Genomic DNA, 13,820 nt, shown 5'->3' on the forward strand with positions numbered 1-13,820 from the left:
ATGTTTCCAGCATTTTCAGTACATGTTCATTTGAAAGCAACATATGGTGATTGGAGTGTCCCTTTAATAAAACACTCACTCATACTAACCCTTCCCCCACATTGCCACTCAGACACAAACATCAATATACTGAGGGCCACTCAATCACACAGATCACTCTCAGCCTAACGCAGACAGAATTCTCTATTAACACACGCTCAAACATATACAGTACTTCTCAGCCATACACACAAATGTTCATGTCACAGAATAACCTCTTATCACACCTTCTGAATATATACTGATCCCCATCACATTTTATAAACCTAATGTGTATTTAAGCCAATGCATTTCTTTTTCAATTTCAATCACGTTAGCAGTATTATTATTTATTGTTTTATATAGCGCCATCAGATTCTGCATCGATGTACCAAGGGTAGATAGGACATAACAATTAGTAAAGAAACGACAGGCGAAGAGGGCTCTCAATAACGCCTATTAATAATAAAGCCTCTAACCCTTTTGTGACTAAACACATATAAAAAGTAGATCCTGGCCACGTGAGCTTGCAATCTTTAATTTCTAAACATATTTGGAAGCATTCTGATATTAAAAATGATTAATTAGAGGGTGAAGGTAGCAATGAATACATTAAATTCACATACACACACACCTACACACACAAACCTACACACACATGAAGATGTTTTGCCCTCCAGCATTAAGGGGGTTGCATTAATAACACATAATCCTCTTTCTTGGCAGCATGCCATTTGACAGCACTCCTCGACCTACACTCCCTTACTCCGGACTTGATGTTGCACAACCTTACATCACCCCATCATCGCCTGTCCAGCACTGCTTATTCAGATAAATAGTTCTCAATAAGTGCTTTGTTCGGTAAAATGTTTTGGTAGAACTCTACTCTCCCAGCCACTCCCATTCCTGATGTTCCAAATTCGAAAATGTAGTGAAAGGCTTAAATATAGTTAAAAACATATCATTTCTGGCTCATTTATCTTGTTATATAGACTAAATATATAGCCGGATCATATTTTCTTTTGATTTTTTATAATACAATTTTTAATTGTTCGATTATTGATATTATACAGCTGATACATCACTTGTTTTTAAAAGTACAAATATTCCACATAAAAAAATTCTGCATCACAGCGTGACTTACTTAATTTGGGAGTTATTTCATAAGAAGATGTGGTTTTAAGCCTGCGGGGAAACATAGAAGTTTCCTGACCACATATTTTTGAGTCAGAACAAAAGTTCATATGTTGCCCTTTAAGGCTTTTTTATGTATTCCTGTACTTTTGAAATTAACACCATTTATCTTCCAGCTAAAGACCGCTTTTTTTTCTGAGCGCTTTGCTCTTAAACCTCTCCGTAACCCCAGCTTCAGCGTATTTTTTTTTTTAGATTTTTTTTTTAATTAACGGTTTGTGCATTGGCTTCATCGTTGTCATGACCTGAAAATCCTCATATTTTTTTCCCCCCACAAAATGTCTCCGGTATAATTAGATTTTCTATAAGATCTCCAAGTTTCCAAGATAAGTTTGATCCAAGGTTGTAGTGCATTGCAAAAATGTGAGACGCTAGTTCTGTAAATGCTAGAATAAAAAATATAGAATTTATCTAAAATGGAAGTAAAACTGGAGATATTTTAGGACCAAAAATGTAGATAGCTACTGTATATAGAAAAGAAAAAATAAAATAAAATTTTAATACAGATCTGTAATTCTTTACTACAAGAACAAGATTTTTTAAACAAATTAAGACACTCTAATATTTCACATGTAGACGTAAGCTAACCTTTCATCTATGTCCGAAAGTGGGCAGCAAATATACCACATTCTACCCCGGGAAAACTAGGATTCCATAGAGACAATCAGGTTTCCGATGTTGTTTGCATTCCAGTGCCCATGAATTTCCACTTAATTATTTAAAAAAAAGATATAATATATAATATGTAATATAGTTGTAACAGAATGTACATCAAAGTAGCCACGGAAAGCTTCCATTTGGAAACTATACACTTTGCTGCCGGACCTGAGTCTTCTGTTTCAGATCCATTCACTAAAACGCAAGTACCTAACAACTGACCAAAGCTCAACTCACTATATTACTCCTAATTTGCAGTGGGACTAATGATTTCATTGGAGCAGGCAGCCACATTTGGCTGCATAACGTCGTGACTAATGCTATGCAGAAAAAAAAGTCTGATCCCTGAACACACTTTGCCTTAAATTTAAGACTAAAGTAGCTAAACTCGAGAAATAAATGATGTATATTTATGTATTCCTGGCGAATATGAAAATGGCTGTTTTGTTATTATTATTATTTAAATACACAGGGCAGAATAGAAGGTATCTATGAAACTAGATTCTGGGTACAAAACAGGAATATTGTTCAAATATAAATCCTCGTACAAATACACCTGTTCAAAATGTCCTTAAGCATAAAAGGCTGTTATTAATCTTTCTTTGGTTCACGCGGCGACTCGGATTATTTGCAGTTTATAGGTTCAGAAACCAGCTGAGAGTGTGACCTTTTGTTATCTAGATGTAAAGGAAATCATATGATTCATCTATCATCTCAGTAAAGTACCCAAGGTACACAATAACAAAGCAAATATCCTCATTAAAGACCACCTCTAGCTTCAGCTGCTGGAACTCTCTGTAGGTATCAGAGACCATGTGAAAAGAAGAAAAAAAAACATAATAAGAATAATAATATTAATAATTATAATAATATTACCTAGAAACATTCTTAACTGTTCATTTTTTTATAATTAGAGTCATTACATAGATTTAATTTCTTTTAATAGAAATGCAGAAAATTGCTTTGTATTCTACTGTTAAAAATTAACAATAGACGGAACTTTCAGACCAAGAACAATATTTCTTTAGTAAATCGATATTATGAAAATATGTACAGTTTATCATGGTCGATCATGTTTTTATTTTATTATATTATATTTATATTATTAATATATTATTATTATTTATTGTTTTATGTAGTGCCCGTCAGATTCTGCAGCGCTGTACAAAGGGGGTAGACAGGACATAACAATTAGTATATAACATAACAAAATGACTTACAGAGACAACAGGTTATAACACTTAAACGGGAGCTTGCAGTAGTTGAAATATTTAAGCTTTATGATTTTACAATGCATTATGAAAGCCAACCATGAAAGTCTATTCTGATATAAGGGCAATGTTGGCCCTGCATAATGCCACCACTGCCATGACATTCGAGAACACCCTCTGATGCATCTATGGACTTGGCAACTGCCCGGCGGGCTGGTAGCCCATAGGGTCTTATATCTATGCATAAAAACATAACATGCGCCCTGTTGGGTAGCAGAAGTCTTTTAACTCATCTACAAGCCTCTAGTTATACTATACTAGTAATAGAAGTATTGCTGTTACTACTCTGTTTGTTTAGTTTGTAGTATGTTTGTGTTTATTTGCTATATGTTTCTCTTTTGCTTCTCTGACTCTGGAGATATCAATTGATTCTTCCTTGTAAGCAAAAAAAAAAAACTCTCTAGATTCCTCCAATGAGATTTCACATTACATTTTACTTATAGAGCGCTATCAGATGACGCAGCACTACTATAAAAAGGACGAATGCGACACTACCAAAGACGTTAAAATGTACAATACACGAAACAAACATACATTAGTATAGAAGGAGAAGAGGACACTATTCGTATGATCTACTAGAGGATTGATAACAGAAGAGGAGGAAAATTCTAATTTGTCCCCTATATCCATTGTTTTCAGGAGAATTCCATTGTGGGTTTGAAGACAACAACATCTGCTTGTTCACCCAAGACGATACAGATGTCTTCGAATGGACGAAGCAAAGCGCGAGCACAAGAGACACTAGGTACACTCCGAACACAGGACCCACTACGGATGCTGGAGGCTCGAAACATGGTAATGCCTGTTCCATGGTAATGGGTGCTCTCTGGTACATTTTAAATTATTTTTGGAAAACTGGAAAAATCAGCAAAACATCACAAAAATATTCATAAACATTTTATAACTTTGCTATGTACCGCATTAAGAAATCTTTGTTGTATTTTTTAATTGAATTTATTATGTCGTCATACTAATAATAATGCAAAAACTATAGAAGATGGCCTGTTGGAAGGAATTATTTTATTATTATATAATTTGAAATGGTTCGGATATCCCCAGCTGGTCATACTGGATACAACTGCTGGAGATCGGTAGATGGACCATTGAAGTGATTTTAAAGGCACTAAAATGTTCTAGCTGTATTGTGCATGTCCCTTAATGTTTACGACCAGTGAATAGAAAATTGGCAACTATTAGTACTGTATAGTACATAATTTAGACTTACTCCCACAGAACCAAATTTTCAGTAAAAAAATAGTTTATTTTCCAGTCGGAAAAGAAATAAATCATTGAAAATCCGAAAAAGAACTTAAGCCTAAAACAGTGTAATTCACAAAAAAATAAGAATAAACTTAATTGACCTTACTAGATCCAGATTTTATTTGAAAACGTGTGTGTTTTTCTTAAATCTTTTTAACATACACTATATGTTTTTTTTTCAAATATTTAAAGAATAATTTGCGAACATATTCACCCCCAAGTAAACATGTAGAGGTATATAGCGAGGGAATTTAAATATGTGTAGTGTAAGTATAAGTCTATCCAGAACATTAGGCAAGATTGATTTGGCATGATATGGCGCAGGCTGGACTGGAGATGACAAGGCAGACCTGGTACTTTAAGGCCGAGGCAAGTGCAGCCAATAGCTGGATATGTTGGTAGCCACACACTAGGTTATATGTGGATTTGTGACGCTGATAGCCAGCGGCCCACCATATGCCTAGCATGCCAAATGGCCAGTCTGGGCCTTCTAGAGCGGATGGATACAGGGACATGCATGGGATGGGCATATGGCTACTGACTCTAAATTGAGACCAACGACTGATTAGAGTTTGAGACTTTAAAAGATGGAACCCGGCAGACTAGACGGGCCGAATGGGGCCGATCTGCCGGCAAAGTCTATGTTTCTATGTATGGCTGCTTCCATCCATTAGAACCACCTCCATGGAAGCTTTAACGGGAATATCTAAAGCTTATACATCAATATTTGCATCTAGCGCATCCGTCAGACAGTGTTGGGAAAGTGAGGGTTCGTAGAAGTCTTCATAGCTGAAGTTTGACCTCACTCACTAACTTTATTATTTATCGTCCAACCCTGACACATGTGTCCCATAATAAGGGCTAAGCTGACCTTGCGTAATGTACAGTTCATTTTTAAATCATTATCTTAACTTAGTTACCCATTCCGTATGGTTCTGCACACTATGTCAGCCGGTAACTATACTCCTTTTTTGTTTCAGGTTTCTACATGTACATAGAAGCATCTCGTCCACGTATGGAAGGAGATAAGGCACGATTACTCAGCCCGTTATTCAATATAGCCCAAAAAAATCCATATGGATCCAGCAACACAGCGTACTGTTTCAGCTTCTTTTATCACATGTATGGAAGGCATATAGGTAGGTGAATATAAGAGACTATTGTATGTTATCCTCATGAGGACCTTGATAAAGCATTTTTATCTGTTTTATTATGTATCCGAGGTCACCTTCTGGTCTAGTACATCTGATTAAGGTTTGAGTCTTTACAGCAGGAGAATCGGGCAGACAAGACGGGGCAAATGGGTCTGATCTGCCGGCAGATTCTATTTTACTTTGCGTTCTACAGTGGCAAAAAAAAAGAGAGAGTGTATGTATGTTTGGTTTGTGTGTAATCATCCGTGTGTCTCAGCAGCAACACATGATCAATTCTTAGCATCCTTACTATTTGACTGATTGCTCCTGACCTGAATCATTGGAATGGATGTTTAGATTCCACATTCTGTCGATATGTTTGTTCCCGATTCTCTGTTCAGTGATTCCGCTTTACCGTTATCTTAAGTTTTTCACGCAGACTTTTCAGTAACACACATACAGTAAAGCTGACATAAATTTTCCGAGCTATACCAGGTGATTATTCGTCTATCGATGGGTCTTGTTGATTTACGTCCGGACGTGGAAAGGTTCGAAAGACAGCTCCTCGGCTGAATCTATAAAATTCCTTGCATTTCCCTGGCTCTAAACGAGCGTAGATATTTTTATGTTCTCGCTTCTTTATTACATTTAAGATACAACTCTTCAGATCATACACATCTTAGGGGTTACTCTCCATTTGTTAATCTTTTGGATAGCGATTAATTCATTCATTTAATTATTCAGCATACCTTCTTACCATGAACTAGGGCTTTTAGGTCCTCTGAGGGTTACCAGGCTTTCAACTTACCGTGTGAGGTCAACCCAATGTTTCTTTCAAAAGTAGATCCATGCTCGTAGGAACATTTGAGGAGAGGGGATGTATCGGTGCTCCAGCCTTTTTTGCGGAAGTGCTCCAGGAGCCCTGGACAATGCAGCAGATAGCGGGGAGAAGCTAAAAAAAGAAGACCAAAAAAAAAGAAGACGGAAGGACAAGAAGGGCAGCGCTGGGAAAAAAAAGACAGGGATACGGAAGCGGTTGATAAAGAATAAAGGAAAACATTGATAGAGAGCGTGAAAGAGAAATTTTGAGAGATTGTAAGAGAGTGTGAAAGAGAAACAAAACTGTTCAGAAAATTTTATTTAGAGGACCTTTCTTACTATTGTTTTAAAATTTTTTTGTATTTTTTTTGTCCACCATTATGGATTTCCTTTCAATTTATGGTTTCCTGTGCGCAATCTAGATTTTTATATATCATTATTGGTAGTAGTTTCAATCTAAAAATCAATCTTCCGAGTGTGGCTAGAAATATGGTTTGAGTCTACATCCAAGAAAAACGGGACAGACTAGATGGCGGCCGATTGTTTTTTTTTATCTGCCGTCAAAATTCTATATTTCTATGAGATATGTGTTTTCTTCTGCAATAACAAATACCTTTGACCACGTTTGACATGTTAGGGTTTTTTACTCCCATTTATACGTAACTCTTATTGGCCATTACTTGTAAAAGAAACGCATCCTTGGAGGAAAGAAACGTTTAACCACCTGTATCAATACTTAGACAAACCCTGACGTTTCGGAGACCAGATTAACCTTTTGACTTGTACTACAAGCTGGTTGTTGCATTTTCTTCCTCCCTTAACAATACCACTTGATCCTCGCTGAATAGGAGATGCCACTCTAATCTTCCACGGACCTCACACAAAACCTTCCTCTCGAATTCCGCACGAGTAGAGAGACCTTTCAGAAACAAAAAAAGCTTCCCTGTTGAAAGCCAATTAGATTATCGAGGATATTGGGTTTAACTGTAGTAAGACATAATGTGAATTCCGCTCAGAGATAACCTGGAAGATAACTTATGACATCAGTGGCCATATTTCTAAATATTTATATTTAACCCCTTAATGACAAAGCCCGTAAATGCATTGTTTTCAATGGGTTTATGGACCGCCCGATGTCCTTAAGGGGTTAATCGTCTTGAACATTCTAATGGTTGCAATATTGCAACATTTTAAAAACCTTGCTTCAGATTGGGTTAAGAATGCAGTCTTAAAAAAAAAACGAGCGTACTCTTTCTAATTTTTGTTCAATTTATTTTACCCTTTTCGTGGTGTTCTGGGGGGAAAAAAATCTTAGCGTTGGTACTTTTGGTACTTTGAGAAAAGCATTTGTTCCTAAACAATTCCTTTTTTTCTTTTCAATAATCTGAAGCCATTTTTAAATGACCTCAGACTTAGATATACGCATCTATTTCACAGAATTCTCCGGGGGTCAAGATCTTCCCGATCCCATTGTTCCTAACCTTTTTTTAATCTCATCCCAGTTCGTTATAAAGTGTAATTCACGATCCTCCGTGAATAGTCAGATGCTAAAGATTATCCTGTCTTTATTGGGTCCTTTCACATTGTTGCGTTTTATCTCTATCTTGAGAAAAATGCATATAAAATAATATATATATATATATACGGCAATACTTGTATTCTCAAAATACATTTTAGTACACCTATTTTTTTCCTGCAATAAATATAAAGACTAGAAGTATTGAACTATAATTAATCCAGATAATTAACAATGTGACCTCCTAAATATTAAGAAAATCTACATTTTTATGCTTTTAATGCATTAAAATTTTCGCCATATTAATCATTGAAACAGTATTTCCCCGCTTGCATGAGAATAGTTATGGGAGCCTTTCGTTACAATTTAATTCGTAAACCAAATCATTAAAATATTATTTGGCGAAAAAGGTTCAAGAAACTATGTTAGGTTAGTAAAACGTATCTGCCTCTTTTCCCAAATTCTACACGTTATAGTTCAGAGCACTCAATAAATCCCTTGGCACCCAAGATTGGAATTTGTTTTCTTCTCCGGAATCCACATTTCGAGGGGTCAGTCTGAAAAAAAATCAGTTTAAATTATGTTATTTTATTTTTCTAATATTCATTTTTGACCAAGAGGGGTTTACCTTTATATGAGAAATAAATAGATATCTGTCTGTTCATTGAATGTTGACTTTTTTTTTATAGAAGACTTTGAATGTGGCAGAATAAAAGCTTTTATGGGATTAGATTAGTTTTATTACGTCCCTTAAATGCGTGCCTTTACTTAAATGTTCTCTAGGAGGACATTCCATTATCAAGACTTTAAAACCAAAATAATTTATTTTGCCTGCTAGTCTTAACAACACAACCCTAACCTTCGTCAGTCTTTATTTAACAATTAAAATTAAATTGTCCATTTATAGGACGTTTTGGTTTATTAACCCCTTAATGACAAAGCCCGTACATGTACGGGCTCCAAGTGCATTGTTTTCAATGGGTTTAGTCCCATTGTCCTTAAGGGGTTAATGTGAGGATCAACACACCACCATCTTTTAAGATATCTGTTTTTTTTCCGGTATATTTTTTAGAAACATAAAAACAAACAAAAAACGCTAACTATAAGTTAAAATAATATTTTGATCAATGGGGGTATTTTAAAGCTATTTTTAATTTAAAAAATGATCAAAAATCTTTTTTGGGGTTTTTTTTTTTGCCTCTTGGGAAGATTACGCTTCTTGTATACGTTAATATGTTGTTTTGACAAATGAGAAACATATAAAATAACTACATGAATTTTATCACCAGGGGTGCAAACAAAATATAGCATTAAATAGTTTGTACATTTGCTTCCCAATAGAAAATATTACCTGTCCCGTATTTTAACACAATATTTGCATTATTTTTTTTTAGGGACATTAAATACTTACCTTCGACTAAAAGGACAAGTTACTTCTGAAGTTGAAGTGTGGTCTGCCAATGGAAATAAAGGAGAGCAATGGAACCAAGCACGTGTCAATATACACCCGACCTCTTCATTCCAGGTATGAAACCTAAAGACACTGTATCTGCTGTTATCATAACGTTCACAGATCGTGAAAATCATTATTTTGTTGGACATTCAGCTTCCTTGACCTTTCCACCAGCGTCACTATGTACATTTGCCAAAATCTAATCAGAGCTAGGCTCCTCATTAAGGAATTATCTAGAATTCTATGTTTTAAGGGACCGTTTTGGGAAGATTTTATGGATCTTTGGATGTAAATCTCTCCCTTTGAGTCAGTCTTCTCTATGGTATCATCTCCACGGGTTCTTCAAAAATATGTACAGCAACAACACAGAGAGAAGAGATGAGGGTTTGAGTAAAGGACGTTGACAAACTATAACTTCCATATATAAAGTGAATTTAACATTTCTCCCCATATTCTATATACTAAATAAGTACTAAGTATGAGTTTACATATTTAATTAAGCAGTATATAGGTGGTAGGAGTCCACCTCACACTTGTGCCATAGGGAAAAGTATCTTCATTTATGATTATTCCCCCTCGTTAAAGTACTTCTCCGGTGTGTTTTTTAAGTGGCTGATTGGCGTTGATTGGTCCAGGTAGCCTTTGTTAGGGAAGGGGGGAAAGAAAAAGGAGAAATGTGTAGTTGATAAAGGTAAATAACTGGTGACGCAGATCTCTGCCTCCATTTAAACTTTCAAACCAAAGATCTTTGAAAGTAATGCACTTATTTACAAACAAAAAGCACAAACAGATGTTTAGTACAATGGATTTGTAGTGGGAATCCCATACTCTCACATAAACCAAAAAAATGGGGATTTATCTTATAATAAAAATGTAAATTATATTTAGTTTGTAAAATGTATAAGGGATTGGACCCAAATAAATATTTGACAATCTAGAGACATTTACTTATGTTCTGAGGATTTTTTGCGACCTTGTTAATCATGGTCATACATAAAACACATAAGTATGTTTCCTCTGGCTTTAAAGACCTGGCAGGACACAGCGCCTAGTTGGCACGCCGGAAGTCATTATTTGTTTATTCTGAGAAATCATAAGAAATGCATCCAACATAGCTGGACTTTTCGCCAAACAAAAATAAAAGCCACCCCAGGGTTTGAAAGTCAGGACTAATCCGTAGAAAAAAATGCAGGATATATAATATCTTTTTTATATATTTAGGCTTTGATTTTGGCTTAGCTTTTCTTCCAAAAACAAAGCCCTTTCCACAAAGGAATTGCAAAAAGAAAACATTTTACTATGGACTTAGCACTCACAGTAATATCTTTCTTAATCATGCTTTTTAAACACACATATATATAGTTGTAATGTCCACGATAAATCGGATCATAGTTTTTGCAGAACGATAATAACTGTCCATGCAAGGATGGACACAAACATTTTTTAATGAGGGGAGTAATGTTTTTTTTTTTACCAGTGGTGTAATTACAGGGGTCGTAACGGGGCCCATCCCTCTAGTGGACCCAGGAGACCCCTGGGACCACTTGTCTCCTCGTGCCGGTTCAAGGGCCCTTTCTAAGCAATTTTGAACTGGCATGGGGAGAGAAGAGAGCTGCGAGGTAGCTGCAGGAGAGCTAAGGAGGTACAGACGGGAGGTAGGGGGTATGTATGTTTGTATTTATGAAAGCATTAATATTTATGTGAGCATGAATGTCTATCGATAAGTGTGTGTGAGCATGGATGTATGTATGTATGTATGAGGGTATGTGAGCATGAATGTTTGTGTATAAGTGTATGGGAGCATGAATGTCTGTGTATAAGTGTATGGGAGCATGAATGTTTATGTATAAGTGTATAAGCGCATGGATGTCTATGTATAAGTGTATGTGATCATGGATGCTAAGTATAAGTGTGTGTGAGCGTGGATGTATGTGTGAGCACAGTTGTTTATATGTAAGTGTGTGTGAACATGTATGTGTAAGTGTGTGTGAGCATGAATGTGTAAGTGGTGAGAGGGAGTGTTAGAATAAGTGTGTACAAGTGTGTTAGTAGGTATTTGTAATTGTGTGTGTTAGCATGTGTAAATTTGTGTAAGTGTGTTCACATATGTGTGCCTGAGTGTATGTTGGAGGAGGAGGGGACAATGATGGCACAGACAATCTGTTTGGTGGCATAAAATGATACATATAAGCTGTTTGGGGGTTAGGATGGCACTGATAAGCTGCATGGGGCAAAGAGAGCACTCACAAGCTGTTTGGCAGAAAAGGTGGTGCACACAAGCTGTTTCGGGGAAGAGGTGGCACATGTTGCTTGGTGAATTTGGGGGCCAAGGGGGCAATTTTCATACCAGGGCCCTGGGGTTTGTAGAAGAAAAGTGCACATAAAGTATCACAACCACTTACGTAAGATGGTTTGAAATGACCATTTGTTTCCCTCTTTCCAGGTACATCCTAAAATCAATGTTTCTGTTTGCCTTTACAGTTAATATTTGAAGGTGTTCGGGGTAACGGTATAGAAGGAGACATTGCTATAGATGACATCTCTATCGTGGAAGGAGAATGTACAAGAATAGATCAACCTGTGACTAGTATGTTGTATTTTTAATTTTTTATGTTAATAATAAAATTCTTCTGATTTTGTACACATTACAATCCCATGCACTTTGTAGAATGTCTGAAAATGACATCTCAAATGGGCATTGTGTCAAGCACAAAAATATCTTGAATTTGCTTTTTTTACCTAATCCTGATACTTCTATTGCACAAAATATATTTTTAGAAATATATTTTTAGATGCTTGTTAGATGTTTTAAGCAATTTGTACAAGAATTTGTAATTCTGTACAAAAGAAAATTTGAATGAAAATATTATATATATTGCAAACCTTGGTTATGGTAGTTAAGCATTGTTTATATCTATGCAATGTGAAACTGATTTTTTTGGAATAATAGTTTTTTTTGTGTTTCTTTGTTTTTTTTTTTAGTGGCACCATCTGGTGTTATTGGGACTTTAGTACATATATGGCTGTATCCAGTTTTCCTTTCACTCTCCGTTTTAAGTCATCAAAGGTGACCATGCCCAGGCAGAGGCTACAAAGGATTCAGTAGGCACTCGTATGAAGAAACAGTCTTTGTAAATGGACATCTTAAAAACAAACTACCAAAGATTCCACCACTTACGCACTGGGGATTAATGGAACGTAGGAAATACATTATTACAAACTACACGTGACCTACGAATGGAGAAGGCCTCGCGGTGCTTCTGTGGTTATCACGAATACAGTATTATCTGATGTTCCTCTTCAAAATAAAAAAGGAGTTCTGAAAATCCTTGTCAAAGCACAAAGTCATGGCTGGTTTTGTTTCAAATGAATAGAGTCTACTCGTCACCATGGACACGTAATGGCCTGTCGACCTAAACCTCACAGTTAACAGGGTACATAAAGATCTGGCATTTATTTTCAATTTAAGAAGGTTTTGGGTATGGAATAAAAAAAGAACATTTTTCACCTTGGCTGCCACCATTCTAAACTACCGTAGAAAACAAGCGTCAATTCATCATAGCTTTGCTCCACGAGAAGGATGCTGTAACTTTTTTTTGCATGCTGTCCTCTCCGAGAAGAAAAGACCAGTCAATAAGCTCTACCAGGTTATCGGATCTTGTTTGTGGCCACATTGAGACCAAGTCACCGAGTCATCTGTTGTAACCAAGAAACCAAACCACCACCTTTTTCAATTGCCAGGAAACTAAGTGCCTTCAATTAAACAAACCTGAAAAAACAAAAGTTAGCTAAACAATCTTGCACTGCTGTGAGTGGTTTGTGATAAAAAAAAACTATTTTATAAGCCAACGATCCACAAGTACAAACCATGGGCCAGTTAAAACACCATCTGTTTGAAGAAGATGGCATGAAGTTCCCACAGAAGGTCTTCAAGCGCGATTTCTGTTGTTATACCTTTTAAAACAGCCATGGCCTTCTTGCCGATTATGAGTTTGACAAAAATCTTATATCTTACCCTAAAAAAAAAAATTGGAAGAAGCAACTTTTCAAATTACTGAATAGTTAAAGTAGTTTGAAAAAGTTTCCCAGAACTTGCAGACTTTTTTTTTAAAAAAAAAAAAAAGAAAAGTCATTTCATACTCTTATCTACATTTGAAATGAAATCAGTCTGATCTTAAGAAGAAAAAAAAAAAAAAAAAAGGTATGAGAATTCAAGACTGCGGTATGTAAACCCTCGACTGCAACTCGGGGTCTGAATATTAGTCTTCATTTTAAAATTTGAGGGATTTATGCCTCTGCCCACTAATCGGACTATGTGAAGATTGTGACATATTATTTTATTTTGGAAAGTTTGAAAAAAAAAATATACAATTTTACATAAAACTGTAAAAAAAAAAATGACTGAACTACCTGATTAAACATCATACTTTTAACCAGCCAATTTTTCAATGCATTGTACATGTCCCTTACACCGTTGGCTATGGACATTTAAAGAATAT

The 13,820-nt window shown here is 35.8% G+C and overlaps 1 protein-coding gene across 1 annotated transcript in view; it reads left to right on the plus strand.

Moving 5' to 3' along the window:
- MDGA2 (MAM domain containing glycosylphosphatidylinositol anchor 2) overlaps positions 1-13,104 on the plus strand; it is a gene marked incomplete at its 5' end in the record, with an annotated part of 232,745 nt that extends 219,641 nt beyond the window's left edge. Inside the window, 5 exons of the mRNA XM_053475433.1 lie at positions 3,780-3,935; positions 5,381-5,539; positions 9,263-9,393; positions 11,803-11,908; positions 12,304-13,104. Of these exons, the coding sequence (XP_053331408.1) occupies positions 3,780-3,935; positions 5,381-5,539; positions 9,263-9,393; positions 11,803-11,908; positions 12,304-12,392 (641 nt within the window). The remainder of the gene's footprint in view (positions 1-3,779; positions 3,936-5,380; positions 5,540-9,262; positions 9,394-11,802; positions 11,909-12,303) is intronic.
- Positions 13,105-13,820: the final 716 nt, after the last annotated feature.

This window comes from Spea bombifrons, chromosome 9, assembly GCF_027358695.1.
Source record: "Spea bombifrons isolate aSpeBom1 chromosome 9, aSpeBom1.2.pri, whole genome shotgun sequence".
In the NCBI taxonomy this organism is placed as follows: domain Eukaryota; kingdom Metazoa; phylum Chordata; class Amphibia; order Anura; family Pelobatidae; genus Spea; species Spea bombifrons.